The 24,693-nt window shown below is 52.2% G+C and overlaps 2 protein-coding genes across 6 annotated transcripts; one reads left to right on the plus strand and one right to left on the minus strand.

The window, feature by feature from the left end:
• The first annotated feature begins 35 nt into the window (after positions 1-35).
• Positions 36-3,966, plus strand: MRPS12 (mitochondrial ribosomal protein S12). 5 transcript variants are annotated; one of them, XM_004481442.5, is made up of 3 exons: positions 36-164; positions 385-451; positions 2,565-3,966. In XM_004481442.5, exons 2-3 carry the CDS (start codon positions 403-405, stop codon positions 2,933-2,935), a joined length of 420 nt encoding a protein of 139 aa, XP_004481499.1. In that variant the 5' UTR covers positions 36-164; positions 385-402; the 3' UTR covers positions 2,936-3,966. The 5 variants fall into 5 exon arrangements, with proteins under 5 accessions (XP_004481499.1, XP_071065355.1, XP_004481497.1 ...); XM_071209254.1 differs by having other exon boundaries at positions 46-132; XM_004481440.5 differs by having other exon boundaries at positions 53-159.
• A 69-nt stretch (positions 3,967-4,035) lies between these two features.
• FBXO17 (F-box protein 17) lies at positions 4,036-14,960 on the minus strand. The gene is made up of 6 exons (XM_058280221.2): positions 14,854-14,960; positions 10,554-10,919; positions 9,767-9,878; positions 7,659-7,754; positions 6,633-6,768; positions 4,036-5,451 (listed from the first exon to the last, which is right to left on the minus strand). Exons 2-6 carry the CDS (start codon positions 10,900-10,902, stop codon positions 5,308-5,310), a joined length of 837 nt encoding a protein of 278 aa, XP_058136204.1. The 5' UTR covers positions 10,903-10,919; positions 14,854-14,960; the 3' UTR covers positions 4,036-5,307.
• Between the last annotated feature and the right edge of the window lie 9,733 nt (positions 14,961-24,693).

Consider the following 24,693-nt stretch of genomic DNA (forward strand, 5'->3'; position numbering starts at 1 on the left):
AGGGAAGTAGGCCGAGATTGACTCCGTCATTGACCAATCGTCGCCTGTGCCCCGCCCCTTCGGTTTCCGCGAGCCTCAGCTCTAGCTAATCCGTGTCGGAGAGTCTCCGGAAGGGGCTAGAGGCTGCCGTCGGTGTGTCTGCGGACCCTGCTGGGGTCGGTGAGGTCGATGAGTCCTCTGGTCCTCCGTATACTTGGGTACTCGGGAGCCCATTCCGAGCGAGGCAAAATTTACGGAGGGATTTACTGTTAGCAGCGTGAGGGGTTGTGGTTAGACCTTTAGAGGGACTTCCTGAGATTTAACCAGAAGGCTCTGAGACTGGAAGGGTAGAATTTGAACCCTGGCTTTACTCCTCCTTTCTAAGTGTCTCATCCCCTAACGCAGGAAGCTCCAGGCGGCGGGATGTCGTGGTCCGGCCTTCTGCGAGGCTTCAGCACGTTCCAGAGCAGAAGTAAGTGCGGCTGCAGAGACGGGCTGGGTGAGGGTTATCCCCGCAGGAACTTGCCTGCCTCTGCCACAGCCCCGAGGAAATCAGGGATATTTTTACGGTGAGTTTGAGGGCAGCTCGGGCTGCAAGGGCGAGAGGTGGGATGGGTGCTAAGTAGTTGCATGGAAGGCCTGCTTTGCATCAGGTGAGTGCGAGGAGTTAGGGTCCACCACTTATTTCTTCAGCAAATATTAAATAACTCCCCTGGGTGAGACATTCTTTCAACCGATGTTTAGCAAGAGTCTGGTGTGTGTCAGACAGTGAGAGGGGTCCTTTAGTTAGGCATTTATTCCTCCCACAAACATCACGTGCTCCTCACGGACCTGTGTGTGCTATTTCATTCACTATTCACTCTGCAGACCTTTATTAAGCACCTTCCATTTGCCCCTCGCCCAGGATCAAAACAGTGGGCAAGAGGAGCTGGGCCCTGCCCTCAGTCCTACGAGAGCCTTCCGAACAGAGTGCGTGCTGGGGAGGGGGACATGACCATGCCACCTGCAGTACGGGGAGGAAACGGAGGCACTGAAAGGTGGAAGATCTTCCCCAAAAGCAAGCAGCCAGGAAGGAGGAGACTCCTGGGAAGGTCTTGTCCCCTCTGAGGAAGCTGCTGTAACTCTGGGGAGTGGGCCGTGGGGCCAGGACCTGCCCTGGACTGGGCTTTGTGTGTGAAGTTTGGGTGCTGAAAGCGCATGCCTGCTCGTGCCATAGAGGAGTGGGAGATGGCCGGGTGGATGGAGCTGTGATCTCAAAGCCCGGGGCTGTCTCAGAGGCCACTGCGTCCCCACTATGGGGGCAGGACACGGAAGGTGCTCATTGTGTAGGAGCAGAGAGACCAGGGAGGAGCAGGAGGTAGGCCAGCTGGAGACGAGGGTGGACAGGACGAGGGCGGGGGCGGGGGGCAGTGGAGGAGAGGGGAAGGGGCCGGATCCTTCTCACTGGAAGGCTGAGCTTACAGAACCTGTGGATGGGTTGGATGTGGGTGTGAGACGAATCAGTGATACCTGGCAGGAACGCTCCACGGGGCTGCTGTGGGGATTGCACGGGTCACTCTGTGTAGAGGGTCCAGAGCAGAACTCCATGCCATGTCAGTGCTTGTGTTTGCGTTTTCTTTTTTTTAAAGATTCATTTTATTTTTTTATTCCCTCCCATCTTTGTTTGCGGTCGCTGTCTGCTCTCTGCCTTCATCTGCTGTGTGCTCTCTGTGTCTCCTTGTTGTCTCTTCAGGAGGCACTGGGAACCAAACCCAGGGCCTCCCATGTGGAAGAGAGGTGCTCAATCACCTGAGCCACCTCAGCTCCCTCCTGTTCGCTGTTATTATTACTTTTTAAAAATAAATTTAAAAAAGATTTATTTTTATTTATTTCTCCCCAACCCTTCTTTGTTTGCACTTGTGTCTGTTTGTCACCGTTGTTTCTTCAGGAGGCATTGGGAACTGAACCTAGGACCTCTGATATAGGAGGGAGGCGCCTCATCGCTTGAGCCACCTCTGTTCTCTGCTTTTGCTGTGTCTCTCATTGTGCTTTTCCTTCTGTGCCTATTGTTATGCCATCATGTGTCAGCTTGCTGTGCCTCCCTGGTGTGTCAGCTTACCGTCTTGCTTGTCTTCTTTAGGAGGTACCTGGAACCTCTGCTCCTTGCTTTGTTGTGTTTTTCATTATGTCTTTCTTCTTGTGTCTCTGGTTGCATTATCTTGTTGTGTGAGCTTGCCATGCCTGTCCATTGCACCAGCTCGCTGTCTTCTTCAGGAGTCAACAGGAACCAAACCACAGACCTCCCATGTGGTAGGCAGGAGCTCAATCACTTGAGCCACATCCACTTCCCTATTAATTTTTAAACAGCGTTAAAAGTCATACCTTCCTTGCAGAATAGGAGGTGTAATTTCATGTAAAAGGCTTACAATAGACCCTGACGTACAGTGGTTGCTTTGCTTACTGTTATCTGCAAACACCCCTGGACTTAAACAGATGCATTCTTGTAAAATGCTTGGAGCAGTGCCTGGAACACCAAAACCGAGCTGATCCTGTTATTTCTGTTCATTGGAATCCTGACTCCCACCCTCCTGGCTATGTCTCCCCAGGCCTGGCCCTGGCCCCCTGCCTCCGGACCGCTCGCCCCATGGCCACCCTGAACCAGATGCACCGCCAGGGGCCCCCGAAGCAGCCACCCAAGAAATTGGGCCCCACGGAAGGGCGGCCGCAGCTGAAGGGCGTGGTTCTGCGCACCTTCATCCGCAAGCCCAAGAAGCCCAACTCGGCCAACCGCAAGTGCTGCCAGGTGCGGCTCAGCACGGGCCGCGAGGCCGTCTGCTTCATTCCCGGCGAGGGCCACAGCCTGCAGGAGCACCACGTGGTCCTGGTGCAGGGCGGCCGCACCCAGGACCTGCCCGGCGTCAAGCTCACTGTGGTGCGGGGCAAGTACGACTGTGGCCACGTGCAGAAGAAGAAGTGACCCCCGGGGGCACGGCGGACTGGGCAGTGCCGAACAAGAACCTTCCTCTCCAGCCCCCAGCAGGGTCCTTGGAAAGCTATGTGGGCTCTCAGGCCCCCGGTCCTGGATTCAAATGTGGCTCTGCCTCTTCCATCAGGACCGCATTAGCCCAGAGGGGTCCTGGGTGTGAATTAGGAAAAGGCGCCCCTTCTGTAAAGCCCCTTGGCCAGTGTAGAGTTGGTACGAGGTGCGAGACGTTGCGCTGCCAACTGCTGGGAAGGGGTGCTAATAAAGAGACCCAGCCCCATTGTGGTGGGAATGATGCCTTGTATGCATTGGCTCTCCTGGTGGCCTTGGTAACTGGCATGCCCTCTGGCTTCAGTTGCCTCCCCTGGAAAATGGCAATACCTGCTTTGTAAGGTTTCTTGAAGGTTTAATTAGATGATCTGTGTGCATGAGTTTTACACTTTGGAGACAGGCAGGTGGCACTAAGGCCCACTTCCACTTTCCAGAGGGCTGTGAGACCTGGGCAGGTGAAGCCCTCAAAAGCTTCCTCATCTGGAAAATGGCAGGAATTGTCATGTTGACATTGAAGGGGGAGGAAAGCATGAATCAGGTGCACTGCTTCGTGCGTGGGAGCGGCTGCTCTGTATCAGCATCAGGCCGGTGCATGCCTGTGTGCAGTCCCACCTCCCCCTCCTCAATTGCCCTGTGACCTCAGGAATATTCCATCTCCCCTGTGGGCCTAAGCCTTTCCTGGAAAGTGGCGCCGATGGTCATGCTGGCGACTGTGAGGACTGAATGAGAGGATCTTGGCCGCCATAGATTTTAAGACCTGGGAGCTACATTTACATCACTGGGCCCTGGAACCTGACTCTGGCTCAAGCCTCACATTCTCTGCTTACTGGCTGTGGGGCCTTGGGCAGGTCATTTGAACTCTGAGCCTGTTTTTGCCTGGACTAAATGGTTCCTGTCTGAGAGCTTGTGGGAGGACCTGATAACTGACGCGGGAGCTATTAAATGACGTCTTAGACCGTCTCAGTATTTCCTAAGACTGCCTGTTTCCTGCACAGCCCTTAGCCTTCTAGAGAATCATGAAGATGATTAGAAACACCTCAAAGCCTTTTTAGGATCCGAGCTAGGGGCAGACAAGTGCATACATTACAGACCCAAACGGCCTCACTTCACATTCAGCACCAATTTTCTTGAGCTAGTTTGTTGGTATGCCCAGCTGGGAAAATGGGAGACACGGGGAGTCAGAGGCTGGGGAACTTCCCTTCCTGGTAGACCTGGCACCAGGAGTCTGAACAAGAGGGCTTGATGCAAGCTGCCCCTGAGGCAGGGCCAGGAGGTAGGGATGGGGGACACAGCTCGGGTCAGCAGAGAAACGCAGGGCCTGGCCTGCGAGGATTGATAGAACCAGCGCCCGCTAGGCCCGGATGGGCTCGAGATGCGGATGGGGTGATGCTGGCAGTCGTTGCAGAGAAGGCAGTTTCCACATGCTCACAGCTGAATCCTGGATACCCCAACACGGTGGCCACGGTGTCCCTTGAGGCCTCATCGGTCTCTGTCCTGACTGGCCTCTCCGAACCCTGCCAGCCATCAGCTTCCCCCAACATGTGCCGACAAGATTCCCTGTTCCCAGACTCGGCAACACCCCCCCTTAGAAGCCCTGGTTGGGCCTTTGTTTCTTTTTCTTTTTTTCAAAAGATTTATTTCTCTCCCCTTCGCCCCCTATTGCTGGTCTCTGTGTCCATTCACTGTGTGTTCTTCTGAGTCTGCTTGCATTCTTGACGGCACTGGGAAATGGGTGTCTCTTTTTGTTGCATCATCTTGCAGCATCAGCTCTCCGTGTGTGCGGCACCACTCCTGGGTGGGCTGCGCTTTTTTCACACATGGTGGCTCTCCCTATGGGGCGCACTCCTTGCATGTGGGGCTCCCCTACGTGGGGGACACCCCTGGGTGGCATGGCACTCCTTGCGTGCATCAGCACTGCACGTGGGCCAGGAGGCCCTGGGTTTGAACCCTGGACCTCCTATATGGTAGGCGGACACTCTATCAGTTGAGCCATGTCTGCTTCCTGGCCTTTGTTTCTTGACTGCCACATGTGAGAAAACACTTGGCTGGCAAACTAACGTAAGTGCCTCTGGGTTAGTCTCTGATGTGTGCCCCCCACCCCTGGTTGCTGAGGAGGCCATCTCTGCACAACCCGAGTAGATCTCTGGCTTGTGATCCCTGGTGGGCCACCATGCTGAAGCAGCAGCGAGTGGGGTTCTCGGAATGTGTATCTAGAAGAGGCCAGAAGGGTCCCCCCAGCACCACCAACCCCGGGCATCCTCTGGTTCCTGGCTGCAAAGCCCTGGGTTGACAGGGGTGTCTGGCAGCCTGCTTGGCTAGGATAGGTGGATCCTGACCCGCACGCTGGAGTGGGTCACCAGAGCGCTGTAGTGCCCCACCCAGGAGTGCGTGTCTCTCCTGTACTGCTCAAAAGACACATAGCGGATGCCCTTGCCAAAGTTGGTGAAGACATGGGAGACCTGTGGGGCAAAGAGGTTTGAAGTGAGGGCCTGGGTGCTCCTCCATCCTTTCAACAGATACTTCAAGGACCGAGTCAGCACTGGGCCCACAGCCGGGAAGAAAGCCCGTGCAGCTGACATGCTAGTGAGGAACTCAGTTGCTGACTGAGATCAGTGAGGGTAAGGGACAGAAAGCATCCTGCGAGGAGACAGGTTATGAAGTGAGTCAGGCAAGGCCCATTGAGAAGGTGACATTTGAGCAGAGACCTACAGGAGGAGAGGGATCTGGAGGGAGAGTGTTTCAGATTGAGGATACAGCCGTGCAAAGGCCCTGAGGTGGGAGGGTGCCTGGAGCCGGTAGGTGAGGGGTAGGGAGGTAACGGGGCAGACTGCAGGCCTGGTGGGGCACGGGAAGACTGGCTTTTCTTCCACGACAGAACCACAGGAGGGTCACGAGAAGGGAGAGTCGGGACTGGGCTGACTTCTCAGTGGAATCTTTCTGGTGCTGTGTCTATGGGGGAAAGGCCAAGGGCGGAAGCAGGAAGACCATCCAAGCCAGGGGTTCCTAACCTTTGTGTTCCCTGGACCCCTTTGCCAGTCAGGTGAAATGAATACTACTGAAATTTATTTATTGCTTACATTCGTAAGTGAAGGAAATGCTAGATTTCACTTAGAGTTAAGAGAAAATACAGATAATAAGTTGATTATTTTTGAGCTTACAGACCCCCTGAAACCTTTGGGTCCATGGACCCCTGGTTAAGAACATCTGATCTAAGTGGTTCCTTCAGTAACAGATGCACTGATTATGACAGCACAGGTCCAGGAGGCAGCCTGACCTTGAATCAGACTCTACACGCCTTAGTGGGACTTTGGGCCCATCATTTAACTGCTCTGTGCCTCAGTTTCCTCAGCTTTGGCATGGGGATGGGGCAAGGGCTTTTGTCCACCCAGCCTCAGCATCTAGAGCAGTGCCTGGCACACAGGGGGTGCTCAATAAATGTATGTTCAACAACGAGGCTGTCGAGCCAAGGGAACGAAATAGGTAGAACTCTTGGAACAGGGCCTAAGATGTGTTAGGAATTGTTAGCTGTTACTAGAGGGTGTCCAGCAGTGCTGAGAACGGACAAGGAAAGAGCAGAGGCAGAGGCTGGGGCGAGTGCGCCCTGAGGTCAGGGGTGATGAGGACGGCAGTCTGGACCCACCTGTCGGCAGCCCCTCTCAGTCCACTGAAGGACCGGGTTGGGTGAGGCCGCGAACTTGACCACCTCATTTTCGTACACATCCAGGAGGCGTACCCTGAGCCGGCAGATGCAGCTGCAGTTCTCTCTGGCCCCCCACCTGCCTGGTGGCAGTGAGCCTCCAGGCCCCCGTCACCCACCCAGCTCTCTGGGTTAAGGTGGGGGGAGGCTGAGGGCTGGGCCTCCCTGCATCTTGATGAGGGCAGCACACACCCACACCTCGGGCAGGAAGGACCTGGCCTGGGCACCTCTAGGGGAGGAGTCTGGGTGCTTCTGAGGGTGGAGTCAACCTGGGGGAGGAGTCTGGGTACTTCTGAGGGTGGAGTCAGAACCTGGGGAGGAGCTTAGGTGTTCTGGGGTGGATTCTTCGGGTCGCCAGAAATGGAAGGAAAAGCACAGTGAGAGGACCCAGAACCCCGGGGGAGGAGCCTGGGTGTCCCTGGGGAGGAGCCCAAGGGCACAGACATCTGGCTGCTGTGGAGGGAAAGAAGCCTGGGGGCCTCAGGGAGGAACCAGAGCCCCAGGGAAGACCTGGATTTTCTGGGGAGGAGCCTGGCTGCTCTGGGAAGGAGGGAGCTCGCTGTAAGCCCACAGGCTCTGAAGCCAGCCCGTGTCCCTGTTGCAACTCTGCCCCCTCTGGGACTCAGTGCTCAGGGCACAGTGCTCCCGGCCCTTCCGAGGCCTTGGACTTCCACAACCCTGAGCATCAGCGCTGAGTTGGGGGTGACAGGGGGAGAGGGGCTCCTTATTTCAGACCAAGCCAAGCCCGTCTGTGATGGCACATCAACAGCTTCTTGGCCTGCTGGGAAGCGGCTGAGCAGGGGCGTGGAGTGGGGGCTCTGGGCCTACCGAGGCTCTGCCCCTGGCTGGCTCTGCAGCGTCACGTCTCAGCCCCGTCTGCGTAGGGGCCCAGTAACTGCAGCGACCCCATGGGGTTGGTGGGGGCCCCTGCAGCTGGTGCTGGGGGGCAGGTTGCCACTCTCCACTCACCAGTCCGCCACGCAGATCTCGATCTGGGCGCTGTCCAGCAGCTCCTGCCACACCCCCTCCATCACCAGGTCCACAAGCTGCCTCTTGAAGCACCAGCTGAGAAGGGAGGATGGGGAGGGGGTTGACAGTGCCGTGGCTGCCTTCACACAGCTGCACACGGCCGCCCCTTGTCATTCAAGTCACAGCCTAGAAACCACCTCCTCCAGGAAGCCTCCCTTGGCAGCTCTGTCTAAAGTAGCCCCTCATGGTTTGCTCTACAAGCAAAGCGTGAAGATTTATGGTGAGCCTAACACCTCCTGTTTGCCCCCTTGTTGTGGGCTCTGGGAGGCTGAGTGTATGCAGGCCTTCCTCTAATATTTGTGGGTATCAGGACGTGGGTAAAATGAAGGCCCACCCATTAGGTGTCTGAACAGGGAATTCTGGGGCCTTCTAAAGTACATGGGTCAAGGTCTAAGGTGGTTCTGCTTGTAGGGACTGGTCTTGCTTGCCAGGCTGGGTCAGCCACTGGCAAGTTCCAGCAGATGAACGGAGGGAAGAGAGTAAAATTACAGTATTTACTGTTCTGGCTTTATCTGTGGGATCGCTGTCCCAGTTCTGTCAACATCCTCTTCTCATAGTCCCCTGATTTCATGTTTCATTAACTGCTTCTTCCCCTCACCCCTTTTAGGCCCAGGGGTGGCAGGGTCCCTTCTCCCCACTGTTACCAGCCAGGGGTCCTGCAGTATCCCTTGTGGGCTGCCGACACCTCTCTGTAAACAGTCCCTTTCTCCTCATTTGCATGTGCCATCTCTTTCCTGCCAGGACTGTGACCAAAACAGTTAACAAAGCCCTAATGGCAGATAAAGTGTAGTATCAGTCCAGTACGGGGAAACTGACAAGGGAATAGGACAGAGGACTCAGAGAACAGTCCTAGGTATGTCTGGGAACTTCATAAACGAGGAGGTGGTACCATCATTCCATGGGCATAGATAGATGGTGCTGGGAAAATTGGCCCAATATATGGAGGGGGTAAACCTGGATCCTTACCTAATACAACATCCAAAGATGGAGTAAGGAACTAATTGTGAAAGATAAAACTATGAGGTTACTAAAAGAGAGAAGATAAGAAAATATTGTTCTAATCTAGGGGTAGGGAAAGGCTTTTAAAACAAAATTTCAAAAACAAATTCTAAAGCGAAAAAAAAAAGTGAATTTGATCACATTAAAAATATTTCTACTCAAGAAAGAACACTATGGTCATACTTCATAAAGGTGGAAGAGCAGGAAATTTCTGCCATGTCCAGAATGGACAAGGGACTGACATCTAGAATATATAAGGAATTCTTTCATATTACCAGGAAAAAGACATCAATCCTAATAGAAAATATCAGCAGTTTTTAAAAGAAGAATTGTACAAAACAGGAAGTCTTTAAAAAGCTAACAAGCTTAAGTAATAGTAAATAGAAAAACGCAAATCAAAACAAGAGATTACTTCACCCCTAATATATCTTGAACTACTAGAAAGCTGGATAATGCCCCATTAGAATGGTTGCATATTGGGGGACGGAACATGTAGAACAGGTATGGGGTCTGTGGATAAAGGAGAATCAATCGACCAATCAAATTGTTTGGTTGTCTTCATAGCATTTATCACAATCAGAAGCTCTGGAGCCAGACTACCTGGGTTCAAATCTGGGCCCCACCATTTACTAGATGTTGGGTACTCTTTGGGGATACCACCACCTATCTCACTGGGTAGTTGTGAGAATTGGAAGAGTTACATGGACAGCATTGAGAACAGCGTCTGGTAGAGTAAGCCCTGGAAATGTTTGCTGTGTTGTCATTATTATTCTTATTTTACTGCCAATGTCCTTAATGCCTCTTCCTAAGCCCACATCTAAAATGGAAATGAAAACAGCAGGTTCATGGTCTTTCTGATTTTCCCTTGGGTCTCTGGCAGATAAAACAGTGCCTGGTACCTGGCTAGCCAGGTACCAATATTTGTCGACTGACTGAATGAATGGAGGAGGGAAGGAGAGTAAAGGTGGGTGACGGTGAGGATGAGGACGGTAGGGTAGGGTCCGCCTCCCACCTCGAGACCCTGGCCGCAGGAATCAAAGGCCATTCACTCGAAGGAAGTCACAAAGCAGGTCTGGGAAGGAGCCCCGGGCACCAGTGTTATGTTCTTTTCCACGGCGCAGCCATTCCCACCGTGCTCCACCTCCCAGCCTCTGAAGCCCTCTGTGGGATAGAAGAGGGCCAAACAGCTGAGATTCGCCGGCAGAGTGCTCGCCACCACCCGACTGGGTCCGCGCGTGCGCTGCCTCGCCACAGCCCCGCCCACCGGCCCGTCCCCCTGCGCTTTGCCCCTCCCACCTGGCCTCTTCTCTAGCCCCGCCCCTCAAGCAGGGCACTCCTGGCCACGCCCATGACAGCGTGACTAAGCCCGGCCCATCAGTTCAGACCCTCCCATCCCGGCGCCTGGCTCCTCCTACCGAGGCCCCGCCCACCCAGCCCCACCCTTCCACGCGCTCTCAAAGCCGCCCAATCTGTTTCTTAGTCGGCCCCTGAACCTCCCTCCTTAGCCACGCCCACGGGGACTACCTTTCCCGCCCCGCGCACTCCAACCACGGCCCCGCCCTCGCTCTGCCTCCTCTGACTTGCGTTGGCGTTCTGTCCATCCTGCTCCGCCCCCAGTCCCTGGCTCCTCCGCCCCGATTGGTCTCTCCCCAAAGCTCCGCCCCTAGCTCTGCGCGTGCCCACCTTGGCCCATCCCATTGCCCTTACCAAGCGCCTCTTCGCTCTTCCACGCCTCCTGGCTCCTCCCGTCTTGGCTCCGCCCCACCCTCCCGTTGGACTCCTCGGCCCCGCCCAAGCCCCGCCCATCCGGCATTCGGCCCCGCCCCCGGCACGCACGCTCGCCGCAGGAGTTGAAGGTGAGGTTGCGGCCGAAGGGCATGCGCAGACAGTAGCGCGCCAGGGCGCAGAGCGGGAGTTCCTCCTTGTCCTCGCTGCCGAAAGGGCAGCGCTGGGCCACCGCGTACAGTGCGCGGCCCTCGGCACTGCGGTCGCGCGCCAGCTGCAGCAGCCACACGATGGGCCCGTCCACCAGGTCGCGCCAGGCGCGGCACACCGGGCGGCAGCGCGTCACCAGTGCGTGCGGCGGCACGTGGCTCAGCACCTGCGCCAGCAGCTCCGGGGGCAGCGCGTCCAGGGCCAAGGGCGGGTCCGCGGGCCGCCGCTGCCGCGAGGGCCGGCCGCCCATATTCCGTCGTCGGCGCCCTGCAGATGGGGAGGGGTCGGTGAGTCAGTGCAGCCTGGCCACCTCTCTTCCCAGAACGCAAGGCCCCTCTGGCTTGGCAGTCCCCGCGAGGTCCATGAGCGGGCACCCACCTCCCGCGCCCTAGCTCCGCAGGAAAGAGAGGGATCAGCTTATCCCTGCCACGCTCCGCCCCCTCCCCAGGGACCAAAGACCTCTGGCTTGGCCGTGACCCCATCCGGGCGGCTAACCACGGCTTCCACCTTCAGGGAGCGCCCCTTGTGCCACAGGGGCACTAAAGACCCATGAGGAAAACCCACTGAGGAGGAAGCCAGCCTCACCCCACCTCTCCTCTCACAACTGCTGGGCCTCAGGGCCTCAGGGCCTCTCTTCAGCAACATCTTATTTCCTCACTCTTCTCTCAGCTCTCCACCCTCTTGCTCTTAGCCAAAGCCCGCTCTTCCCTGGAGAGTTGCCTTCTCCTGCTGCCCTTCCAAGTGGGTAGGTCTCCTTGTTCCTCGGTGCTGCTTCTAGACCATTCTACCCCCACTTTCGCCAAACCCCAGCTGTGGCTCTCCGGTTGTCAGAGTAGACCCTTCACCGCGCGGCCTCCTGAGGCCATCACTGCTCCTTGCCTTTCTGTATCCAGGTGAATGATCCTTCACCCTCCCCCGCCTGGGGGCTCAAGGGCCTCCTGTCGCCGGTCACCTAGTCCTCCTGAGCCCTCCATCCTATGGTCACATGGACTTGCTCCATAACCGCAGCCTCCTCAGAATCTCGGCTTCACCGCCTCTCTCCACCCTCACCCGCTCTCTTCCCAGCTTACATCCTCCGGTATCCCAGGCCCCACCCTGTTCCATGCCCTGCGAGCTCCCATCCTTTGCCTCTACCTTTTCACTGCCCCTCACCCCCTCCTGTCCTCGTTTCTGCCTTTCCCAGCTTAAATCATGGTGCTTAATCATGAACGTTCTTGGCCTGCACCCTCAATACCCGCCGGCTTTGGCTTCCTCCCGCACCACGCTGGTTCCATGCAGCCTCCACCCACTGGGAGCCTGGACCCACGCGGGGCGAGGCAGCTGGCAGACAACACACAGCCCCTGGCTAGTCTCACTTCAGGTTTGTGACTGTGCCCATCAAGCAGGTCCCTCATGCTGGCTGGCAGTCGTGTTACAACTACCCTCTTGCCCACTTGCTCTTCCTCTCTTCTAGACAGTTTTTTCATGCCTCCCCCCACCAACCCCTAACCAGTCCTTCCCCTCTTCACTGTCACCTGCTGACCTTGCTGCTTCTGCAGAGAAAACACAAGCCAGGAGAAGTGAACTTTCACAGCAGCCCCCACACACACACCTGCCACCCATCTGCGCCGGTGCCCACGTGCCTGCTCTCCCTGTGACTGCCCTACGTTAGTGGCCACTCGCGCCCTGCTTCAGGCCACGCCTCCCAACCCTCCCTTCTCTCTGCTGCGCCTTTGCGCCCCCTCTAGGCTGGGTCATTCCGTCAGCCTCCACCAGTATCATTCCTCCCATCTTCAAAGCAACTCTCTTAATCTCACCTCCTCTTCCGCTCCAGCCAATTTCTTTGCTCTCTTTATAGTAAACCTTCAGAAAAGCCCACACTCACTGCCTCCATATTTTCTCTTCCTCTTCTCTCCTAAGTCTTCTCGAATTAGGCTTTGCCTCTCTCCCCTGCCCCTGAAACGTCAGGATCACCAGTGACCTCCCTGGGGCTAAGCCAGGGGCCGCTGCTCAGTCCTCACCGTGCTTGACCTGCCAGCAGCCTGCCACTGTCACCATGCCTGCTTCACCCGGCTTCCCAGATGCCATAGCCCTCTCGGCCTGCCCGGGGGCTCGCAGGTGGGCTCCTGGCTGCGTCTCCCGCCTCTTCCCGTCTTACTGTCAGAGCTCCGGTGCTGGACCTCCTCTCTTCCCTGTCCACGCTCACGGCCTTGGTGACTCCTTCAGCCTTACAGCTCTCACCTGGTCCCTGGTGGCAGCCCCTCTGCCTCCCTGCTGCACCGGCCTCTTTGCTGTCCCCTGCACGCAGCCGCAGGGAGCGCCTGAGGCAGGCTCCAGCCCTCCCCTGCTCGGAGCCCTCCGGCAACTCCGTCTCACGTGGGATAAAGGACAGGGCCCTCGCAGTGGCCCACAAAGCCCCCACCCCCCCCCGTACTCTGCCCCTGTCACCTCCCTGCCCTCATCTCCCACTGCTCCCCCTTTAGGTCACCCTGCCCAGTCACATCAGCCTCCGTAGCTCCCGGAGCTGTTCCTTCTGTGTGGATCCGGATGATTTCTTTTCTCACTTCCCCGCATCCTTCAAGTCTTTGCTCAAACGTCACCTTCTCCCTGAGGCCTTCTCTGGCCCCCTTATCCACGGTTTCATGGCGTCACCACCACCACCCACGTTTTCCTCCATCCCTTTTCCCTATTCTAAAAGTTCTCTAAAGCTCTTGTTGCCTTCTTTTTATTTATTTACTTACTTACTTTACTTAGTTATTTTGAGGTACTGGGGGCTGGGGATTGAACCCGGGACCTCATATATGGGAAGCTGGCGCTCAACCACTGAGCCACGTTGGCTCCCTGAGTTGGTTTTCTCATTTGTTTTGCTCATTGTTTTTTTGTTTTTAGGAGGCAGTGGGAACTGAACCTGGGGCTTTGCATGTGGGAAGCAGGCGCTCAACTGCATAAGGCACATCTGCTCCCCTTTTATCACCTTCTAACACACTCAAAGTATATATAATTTACTTATATATGTTTTTATTGTCTTTCTCTCCACATTGTAATCTCCGTAAGGGCAGAGATTATTGTGTGTTTTCTTTCTTTTTTGCACACTGCTGTATTTGCAGTCTATATCCCCAGCCCCCTGAGACACAGTTAACTGTTCAATAAATAGATGTTAAATGAACTAATGAATGAACTATCACATCAGACACCCAATTCACAGATGCGAAAACTGATGCACAGTTTTATTCAACAAGAACTCAGTGGCTAGCTCCCAGACCTAGTGAGAAACTCATTTCCTCCCATGCTGAGAGGCAGAATAGCCTAGCAATGAAAATACAGTGCCTGGCTCCAGCCTGCCCGGCGCAAACCACGGCTGTGCTGCTGGCCACTTAGATGACCGAGTGCAGGCCACGTAACTCTCCGTGTCTCAGTTTCCTCTTCTGATGCTGGGGATGATGATGGTACCTACTTAGAGGGTTTTTGTGAGGATTAAGTGCGTTAATCTTTGTAAAGCAATCAAGAAAAGCTTCTGGTGTCTGGTAAGTAAGAGTGATATTCATTTAATATTAAACACTAAATTACGTTAGTTGCTATTATTATTATATGACATATAAAAGGGACCAGCGACTATTTAGCTGTGATATTTTCATTTGGTGACATTTATTGGATCCTCATTAAGCCACCGTGCTGAGCGCTTAAAGTGGATCGACTCACTGAATCCCATCATCTCGTTTAATGGGCAGAACCATTCTTTGAGGTTGCCCGGGGTTACGAGGATTCAAGGATCTAATGTTTATTATGTGCCTGCACCCAGCAAGTGCTCAATTCATGGCAGCTGTTATTATTTTTAAATAAATTGATTAAAGTTCTTTCTAAAAAGGGAAATAAGCCTGTGCAGGGCAAGTCGTCAGTGGCTATGGCACCGTCACTAGAGTGACTGAAGTCGCAGAGACAGGCTTTGGTGACACCCGCTCGTGCCTCTCCCCAGTGGAGAGTTACTCGTTGCATTAAAACAGGGGTCCCTGACCAGGGGTTAAGATTTCAGGGGGTCTGTGAGCTCCAACTGAAAAAAAATCAACTTCCCATTGTTCTTTTCTCTGCCCTTCGATGCTGAGTGCCATAAAACTCTCTGCCGCTCCCTTCTGAGAAGGGGTCTGTGGTGCTCACCTGACTGGCGAAGGGGTCTGTGGAATAAAGAGGTTAAGAACCCACGCATTAAAAGGGGCGGGAGACTCACCAGTGTCCAGTTCCCGGCCTGCTCTTCTCGGGAACGGCTGGTCTCTGGCCAACGTGGGGTGTCTGGAGCCGGGGGGAGCCCCTTGCACGACGAAGGCAGCCGCAGTACACGGAGGAGCAAGGACCTTAACAAGACGCACCGCATGAGCACTCCGAGTACAGAGGGCTTGCTGGGGATGTCCTGCTGAGGCCGAGGGGAACCTCGAACAACAGGACCCCGCGGCTGCTCAGCGTGCCTAAGTTAAGGCCAAGGGCTGCGGGTGCCGCGTGTTGGCGGGGGAGGGGTCGGGGGGGCTGGGGGATGCTACTGGCTTCTCGGGGACCCAGGCTGCTATGCAGCTGTATTTTCCCCAAGTGGCTGGCTGTGGTAACATTTCCAGTCTCACCTGCTCTTCCAGGACTTTGCCATCACATCCAAGGATGGACCCCTCGCCCCCTCCCTGCACACTGGGCCACCGGGCAGGCCGGGGGGATGGCCTCAATTTCCCGGGCCCTGCGGAAGTGACTCCACGAGGGATTTCTGGGGCTGGGACATAAAAGGGGACACAGCCTCTGCTGGCCTCTCTCCGGGGACCGGTGCCTTTGCGGGCCTGGGTGGGGTGCTGCTAAATGTATAACACCCCACTCTCGAGAGGAGAGGGGAGGGCTGGTGGAGGCCAGGCTTATGGCATTTGTTTAATCCACCCACCAGGGATGGTTTCAAGCTACAGATGTTAAGTCCCCAAACTGTGGCGCTGGAAAGAGACGTGCGCAGCCAACTCCCACGAGCTGGCGCGAGCCGCCTCCAGCACACCTCCCGAGAAGCCTGGCCGTGCCCAGGGTGTCGTGCGGGCCAGCCCACGTGCCCGAGCAGCCCGGCCGTGTCGAGTCTCTGCATCCCACCTGCTTGACGTGGGAGCGAGTAAGCCTTCAGATGCCCCAGGCTGCAACGGGACACGAAGCCCGGAGTGAGAATTCCGGGGCTGGGCCTGGTCAACCCCAGATCCAGGAGAGGTCCTGCTGAAATCATGGTTACTGTGTTAAGCCACTCTGTTTGACAGTGTGTTATCTGGTGCCAGCTAAACGGAATAATTCTCAGTGACCTGCCCCGCTGGGACAGTTCCCACTGAGAGAACTGTCCTGCCTCAAATGCCAAGTGAGCCCCCATTAAGAACCTCTAGGGTCTGTGGACACAGGTAGAGCTGGGTTCAGTCTTGGTTTCTATTCCCTCCCTAGCTGTATGGTTTGGGGCAAAAAACATTCATCTCCTCTGAGGCCTACAAAGTCAGGCAGCAGATGGGCCATGGCTTGCTGACCCCTGACATAGAGCAAGAGACTCGGCTGACAGCCCTGCTGATGTCCTGTTCCCCCAAATAGTGGGATATAATAAAATGGTGTTTGTTTTAAGCCACTAAGGCTTGGGGGTAATTTGTACACAGCATCAGCTAACTGGAACATAGCAAAACACAAAACAGGCAAATAACTGTACGGGGATAGAAGTCAGGACAGTGGGGGAGTGATGGGGAGGGGAGCCCTGGGGGTTGGGGGAGTGATGGGGAGGGGCCCTGGGGGTTGTGGGTTGAGGGAATGATGGGGAGGGGCCCTGGGGGCTGGGGGAGTGATGGGGAGGGGCCCTGGGGGCTGGGGGAGTGATGGGGAGGGGCCCTGGGGGCTGGGGGAGTGATGGGGAGGGGCCCTGGGGGCTGGGGGAGTGATGGGGAGGGGCCCTGGGGGCTGGGGGTTGGGGGAGTGATGGGGAGGGGCCCTGGGGGCTGGGGGTTGGGGGAGTGATGGGGAGGGGCCCTAGGGGTTGGGGGTTGGGGGAGTGATGGGGAGGGGGCTGTGGGAGGTGGGGGAGTGATGGGGAGGGGCCCTGGGGGGTGGAAATATTCTCTTTCTTGATCTGGAGGCTACATGGCATGTGGCCATGTGGTGTGTTCATTTGTGAAAATTCACTGGGCTTTATAATTTGAGTACTTTTCTATGGAAGGTTTTCTAAAAAGAGTAAAACAAGGGATGGTAGGCCACGAAAAGAAATAAAAGTTGTCCAGAAAGCTCTCCCCAAAGTTATCCAATAATAAACGGAACTCTTTAAAATGAAGGACTCCATGGAAACCATTCAGCGTTAGTGTGTAAGAATCTGCTCAGTGCTGGGGAAAGTTTGCTCCTAAATACTTCCCAAATACACCACTGCCAGGTTGGTTTCTCCAGAGTCCACTTTTGAAAAAAGATCAAATAATAGAACTTCATTTTCAAGGTTCAGGAATCATTAAACTGTTTTATACAATGTTTTCTTTATTAATACTTTATTACTTGAGCTTAAGTTTTATTCAATTTTAAATCATTTCACTTTTATGGATTTATATTAGATTTTAATTAATTTTAAATTATTTTATCAATTTTATCCATTAAGAATATATTTGGGAAGTGGACGTGGCTCAACTGATAGAGTGTCCGCCTACCATATGGAGGATCCAGGGTTCAGTCCCCAGGGCCTCCGGATTCATGTGGTGAGCTGGCCCGAGCGCAGTGAGCTGGCCCACCCACAGTGCTGATGCGCGCAAGGAGTGCGCCCCGCAAGGAGAGCCACCCCGTGTGAAAAAAGCACAGCCCGCCCAGGAATGGTGCCACACGCATGGCAAACTGACACAGCAAGATGATGCAACAAAAAAGAGACACAGTTTCCCAGTGCCGCTGGATAATGCAAGCAGATGCAGAACAACACACAGTGAATGCACAAAGACAGCAGACAACCGGGGGCGGGGGGTGGGGGCGGGGAGGAGAGAGAAATAAATCTTTGAAAAAAAAAGGATATGAGAAATTTAAAAGCAAACCGTGAGGCTTGAGCTCTCTCACCCTGCTCTTTTGCCTGCAAACCTGTCCTGCCCTCTGTGTGCCACTGTCATCATTTTTCCTCCGCCACGTGGCCACGCAAGTAAACCTGGGGACTTATTATCTATAATGGGTAATTGTAGCTTGTAAATTAGCCCTCTTCATCACTTTTCATCCCCTACCTCACTACCTGGAACCCCTACTCTGTTATTTTCTCTTCCCTCCCTACCTGAATAAATTACTAGCCTAACTCAAAAAAAAAAAAAAAAGATATATTGGAGGGAGCAGATGTGGCTGAAGCAGTTGAGCACCTGCTTTCCACATGGGAGGTCCCAGGTTTGGTCCCCAGTGCCTCCTAAAGCCAAAAAAACAGCAAGCAAACAAACAAAAACACCAACTCAGGGGAGCTGATGTGCCTCAGTGGTTGAGCGCTGGCTCTTCACATATGAGGTCCTGGTTCAATCCCCAGCCCCAATACCTCAAAAAGAAAAACAAAAACTAGAATATAACTTAAGTTTAACTTTATATATTTATAAATTTAATGTTTTTCCTTATTTATACATCTTTGTACTTGAAATGTCATTTCACTTTTAATTTTGTTTTTTGAACTTGGAAGACTGCTCACAAACTGTTACCATAAACAATAGTATTTCGTTTATCTGTGCACTGTCTCCCCTTCTCCGAGGCGAGTGGCCCTCTGGCCATGTGCAGGGTGGCTGGGGCTGGGCGACTTCATGAAAAGAACAAAGGTGATTTCACCCATGGGCCAAAACGGATGCTTGAAACGAGTGCCAGCGTTCCAGGGTGGTGTGCGTTGATGCAGCTTCCTTTGAAACACATCCAGAAATAAGACGGACTGATGGATGGACAGAGGGAGAGACGGATCGATACGTGATAAAGTAAGCAGAGTAAAAAGATAATAAGGGTGGAGTCTAGGTGGCGGGTTTATGGGGTGCATTCACGGTATAATTATTTCAACTTTTCTGTATGTTTGCAACTTTTCCTAATGAGATCGTGGGGAAAAAAGAGCTAAGTGAGGAAGACTCAGTATCTGTAAAGCCTTTTAGGACCCCTCTACCAAGGAAAGCGGGTATCTGAGGATTTTGAGGCTCCCAGGCTGATGCATCCCTCAGGGTAGGTGGTAGGCAGGAGCCCCCACTATGGAGTCAGATGGATCTGGGTTCAAATCCCGGTTCACCTCTTCCCGGGCAGGAAGTTTTTTAGGTGTGTTGCTGACCTCTGAACCTCAGTTTTCTCATCTGTAACATAGGGATAATTGTGATTTCTACCTCAAAGAGTTGTAAGTACTAAAGGACTAATCTTCCTAACACACAGTTCTTAATCAGGGGTCTGTGGAAAGATTTCAGGGGGTCCGTGAGCTTGAATTGAAAAAAATTAACTTCTTATCTTTTTCTTTCTGACCTCTAACTGAAAGTTAGCATTTCCCTCACTTAGGAATGTGTGCAATAAATTACAGTAGTGTTCATTTCATATCACATTACAGTTGTTGCATATCTCGAAAAATCACTGAGCCTCATCCATACTTTGAAATTATGGTAGTTGTTAAACCCGACACTAGATCACATGTGATCACAGTCATACTGTGTACAAACCACTGTGTGATGTAGTTGGCCAACTATCTGGCAACACAATAGGTAACAAAAAGGAGATCTTCTGAGTGCTGTCTTTAACCTTTTGTAGTATAGGGGTGCCATTTGTGAGGATAAATGACAGGGTCGGCACAAGTTATAGACGTCGAAACTTTCACTCTGCACAGCTATAATCAATGTAACTATAACGAAAAATAACAAAATACAAAGTGAAAAAGACAACCTCACAAAATAAAACATGCCTGAAATACATACTACATTCCACACATGCTGCGCGATTATTAGTGATTTCAACCGAGCCAGTTGGGTTGAAAATTTGTTAATCATGACGTCAGCCGTGTTTTTAGGTAACCAATCATATCAAAGAAACAGTTATGTTGTTATAATTAAAATAATCAAAACATGAAAATGACAGGTCGAAATTGTCTTATGTGACAAACACAAAGACGCTTAAATGTTTTATCCAGACAACATAGCCGTCTTTGTGTGCAGAGAAAATGTGCGGTCTTTTCCCGCCAGCCCAAGACATCTGTTTGTTACCTAATCTGTGCTGGCAACTTGACGCCTACTAATTGTTCAGCCTTCAAATGGTGAAGTCCAGCACTCTCGCTTTGGTTGCCCAGTGATTGCTTTACATTCAAGTATTTCCCTGTCTACAATTGTTTGTTAACAAATGAATGAAAATAGGTAAACTGTTTTCATTGATTGTTAAATTTTTACAAAACTGGTCAGTTTAAATGAGAATTCATAACTTTTTGAAAGTAGGTTACCTTTAACACGAACAGACCCGCTGGCTACTAGTGTAAATCAAGCACGCCCACACTGAGTTTGTCCATCCACGCAATCGACGTTTATGTCTTTCAGTGGCTGATGTTGCAGTGTATAACCATCTGTGGTCCTAGCTATGTCTGCACATGTCCACGTGCATAATACATTTTTCTTTTGCAACTACGTTTCTAGGAAGGTTCTGAAACCCATGCGATTTTACCGTAATTCCAGAAAAGACACCGAATTCCTGAAAGGACATGAATCCTGATCTGCTGCTGTAATCCACATGTCTATCTGAGAGTTAAAAATTACTTATTTATAGTGTGTTCTCGGTGCAGTGGATAACAACATGTAAAAGGGTTGGTAGGGATGGCAGAGACGGTTTTACGATGCTGTGGGAAAACTCAAATTTCTAAACGTTTGCCAAACATGACTTGTGTGAACAGATGTTGAACCGTGTTGGGTTATCAGATATTGAAATTATGGGGAAGTTGTAAAATGTAATTTTGAATAATTCTAAAATTTAATGTAAAGACATGCCGATGTTGAGTGTCATAAAACTATCTGCCGCTACATTCTGAGAAGGGATCTGTGGTTTTCACCTGACTGGCAAAGTCCACGGAACAAAAAAGAACTCCTGCCCTAAGCCATGTCTAAGACTCAAGGAATAAGACCCAACAGTGATAAGACAACTAATAGGTTTCAGTTCTTATGATGATTTGATCATTTGAAAGAATTACAAACTGAAAGCGAGATGCCCTCTGGATTCAGCTTGGGGAAGGGGAGAGAGGTAAAGGGGAGTGGGCACTTGTCTACCTCACTGCCCCCCCCCCAAAGTCTGCTCCCAGCTACCCATGGCACCAACGTTGAGCTTGACAGGGTGAAGGAGCGATTAAGCCAACTCACAAGCTACCTACATCGATACCTCATCAAGAGATAAGCACCGCCACCTGAGCTGGGGTATCTCAGTGGTGGGATCTGGGGCGCATTTCTGTGTGTATGTACAAGCCTCTCCATCTGTATTTGCAAGAGCCCTACGTTTCCCAAAATGGGTTACTTTTTAAAAAATTACCTTATTGAGGTATAATTTACATCTGATAAAATGTGCATAATTCAAGTGTACTATATACAACCATGTACCCATCACCACAGTCAAGATACGAAACGTTTCCATCACCCCCAAAAGTTTCCCTTTCACCAGTCAAACCCCGCCTCCATTTCTAGGCAGCCACTGATCTACTCTAGTCCCTGTAGATTCGGTTTTTCTTTTTCTAGAATTTCATATACATGGAATCCTATAGTGTGTCGGTTAATCAATTTACCAGCTCACAATCGCAGGCTGTCCGATTGGAACTTGAAATCTTTTGCCTTTGCCGGCTGATATGATACTAAATTTTTTCAGCAGAGGGCGCCAGAGAGACATTTGCAGGAAACCAGGGCTTTGGGGTATGAGGGCTGCTCCAGGCAGTCTCTTGCAGGGCAGGCACGTCCCAGGCACCCACATCCTTGCAGGCACCGTTTTCCAGCACCCTGCTTCTGCGGTGTTGTGGGGTCAGCAGCACCCAGCGGGCGGCAGCTTCCGCCGGCACCCCGCGTCCCCTGCATTCCCCTCAGCTGGTTTCCTGGCAGAGTGCCCCTGGCAAGACACGCCCCCTTGAGCTGCTCCGCACGCATCCTAGAGCATGGATTTCCGGCAAGTGCCAGAGGGTGCCTTTCTACAAGTTCTGCCGGCACAGACACAGGGACTTAATTGCCCTTTGGTGAGCCACAGCTCCAACAAGGCTGGGATAGTTATCTTTCCTGGGCCTCCATCTAGGACCTAGGGTGGTAGCTACTCCTTTTATTTCCTATTTCTGTAGTCCTTGGGCTTCTCTTAACTCGTCGTAGGCCATTCGTAATCATTCCAATCCCGTCATAGTCAATAATTCTTTTTGTTGAACTTTGCCTGTTCTAATTACGGTGTGGCTCCAGTGCCCTGACTGGACCTTGCCTGGTACAGAGAGCGTAGCAGGTGCTTCTGCGCGCCTCACTTCCTCCCTCAGCACACGCCTGGGCATTGGTCCACGCTGTTACGCAATTCATTCCTTCTTGCTGAGTAGTGTTCTACTGAACAGATAAACCCCAATCATGCTGAACATTGGGGCTGCTGCCAGTTTGGAGCTATTGTAAATAAAGCTGCTATGAACATTCCTATACAAGTCTTTGTGTGAACATATGTTTTCATTTCTCCAGGGCAAATCCCTACAGTGGGTCATATGGTAAGTATATATTTAACTTTATGAGAAACCGCCCAATCCTTTTTCAGCACGATTGGGCCATTTTGCATCCCCATCAACAAGGGATGAGAGTTCCAATTGCCAGCACCTGGTATTGTCAGTCTTTTTAATTTTAGACAGAATAGCTTCCTGTTCATGCCTACAGGAGATTTTCCTGTACCTGACAGCTCCCTTGTTAATTTTAACTCTTTGCTTTTGACCTGTAGGGCCAATGTTGTTTACATAAAAATCATTAATAAGACAGGTTAGGGGGAAGCGGATGTGGCTCAAGCAATTGGGAGGGCCAGGGTTTGATTCTCAGGTCCTCCTGGTGAAGGCAGGCTGGCCCATGCAGAGAGCTGGCCAGAGCAGAGAGCTGACACAGCAAGATGATGCAACAAAAAGAGATACAGAGGAGAGAGAACGAAAGACGCAGCAGACCAGGGAGCTGGGGTGGTGCAGGAGACTGAGCACCTCTCTCCCACTCCGGAAGGTACCAGGATCAGTTCCCTGTGTTGCCTAAAGAGAAGATGAGCAGACACAGAAGAACACACAGAGAGCAGACAATGGAGGGGTGGGGAATAAAAAGAAAATCTAAAAAAAAAAAAAAAAAGTCAAGGTTAGGGAGTGGATGTGGCTCAAGCAGTTGAGTCCTGCTTCCCACATGGGAGGTCCCAGTGCCTCTTAAAAAAACAAACAACGAACAGAAAAACCAACTCAAGAAAAACAAAACAAAAACAACTCAGAGGAGCTGCTGTGTCTCAGTGGTTGAGCACCGGCTTCCCACATACAAGGTCCTGGATTCAATCCCCAGCCCTGGTACCTCAGAAAAACAAAACAAAACTGAAAAAAAAAAAAAAAAGGTAAGAATTCTTTATTATTTAGAGTCATCTGTGTGTTCAAGATTCAGAGTGGTGCGCACTTCAAGAAGGCAAACGGAGCCACTGATTGCCAGGGCTTGTGCCAGCCCGTGTGATTTTCCACGACAGCGCTCTGGGCTACAGGGCCTGGTGACCAGAGGCAGGGCTGGCTTTGAGCCCGGCTCTCACGCAGCCCCTGGCCGGCCTCGCGGGAACAGCAGCTCACAGGCGCCTGGCTCCGGGCACTTACCCAGGGACCCCAAGTTTCAAATGCCTGCAACAGCCCAGCAGGGTCCCAGAAGGCTGACTGGGTAGAAGGAAACGGTGTGGGGGCGACTGGCAGACCGCAGAGGGTCCCATCTGAAGCTGTGGTCAAGGCTGACTCTGGCTGATTTGCTGCCAAGTGGGAAGGCGGGCCCGAGCGGGCCACCTAGTCCAGTTTTTCAAGAGGCTGGAAATCCACTTTTTATATGAAATCATCCAACCGATTTTTAAATGTGGACAATGAAGGTGTTTTTTTTTTTTTAATTAAAGCCCAGCATGAGCCAGATAAAACCTCTCTGCAGCTCCAGTAATGGATGAGGGTAGCTCTTGTGTGACTTTTGTTATTATTCCAGTTGCTGTTCCTTCGCATCGTGAGGAAACTGAGGCCCAGAGAGGCGAAATGACTCCCATAAGGTTCACAGCAGTCAGAAGTGGAGTAGGGATGGGAATCTGGGCAGTCTGACCTCCATTTAACTTTTTTCTTTAACCTTTAAATAAAAATACTTTATTCATTCTTGACAGATTACCAAAATGTGCATTATTAACCAAATAAAAACTGTACTTTGAGGGCGTGGAGGTGACTCACGTGGTTAGGTGCCTCCCTCCCACATGGGAGGCCCCAGGTTCAGTTCCCAGTGCCTCCTAAAAAAAAAAGACCGGCACCCAACAAACAGACACAACAAATGCAAACAACGAGGGGGTGGGGAGAAATAAATAACATAAACCTTTAAAAAAAAAATGGAACTTTGAAACAGTTGACTAGGGTATATTTGGAGAATTTTCAATTAATTTCTTAAAAATGAAAACTTCCACTCTCCCCTCCCACACATTCCTAACAAGCTGACACTAGACCTATTAAAATTGAACATATAAACACATATATGGGCTCCAGCACATTATAGAATGCACGTTTTCATTTATACTTAACATAAATGGAAGCTGTTGCATTTAGGTTATACCTTTCTGGAACCAAAACTTTCAGTTTTACCCCTCTCTATATTTTGGGTAACTACGTAAATTACATTAGAATAAAGCATATGATTGCATTCATCTAAAAGGACACTCTCTCTTACTGAGAGCAAAGAAATTAAAAAGTGAAGTGGACAGGAGGGAGGCCAGCACCACAAAAGAAAGGTCAATTAGTTCTGAAAGTTAGTGGATGGAAGTGTGGGGGGTAGGACGGACCTCGAGACGGGGTCGAGGGGGGCCTCCAGCACCCCTGGGACTCGGCTGGGGGAGGCCGGCAGGGCAGGAGGGCGAGGGTGCCGCCACG

Source organism: Dasypus novemcinctus, chromosome 18 (assembly GCF_030445035.2).
Source record: "Dasypus novemcinctus isolate mDasNov1 chromosome 18, mDasNov1.1.hap2, whole genome shotgun sequence".
Taxonomy (NCBI): domain Eukaryota; kingdom Metazoa; phylum Chordata; class Mammalia; order Cingulata; family Dasypodidae; genus Dasypus; species Dasypus novemcinctus.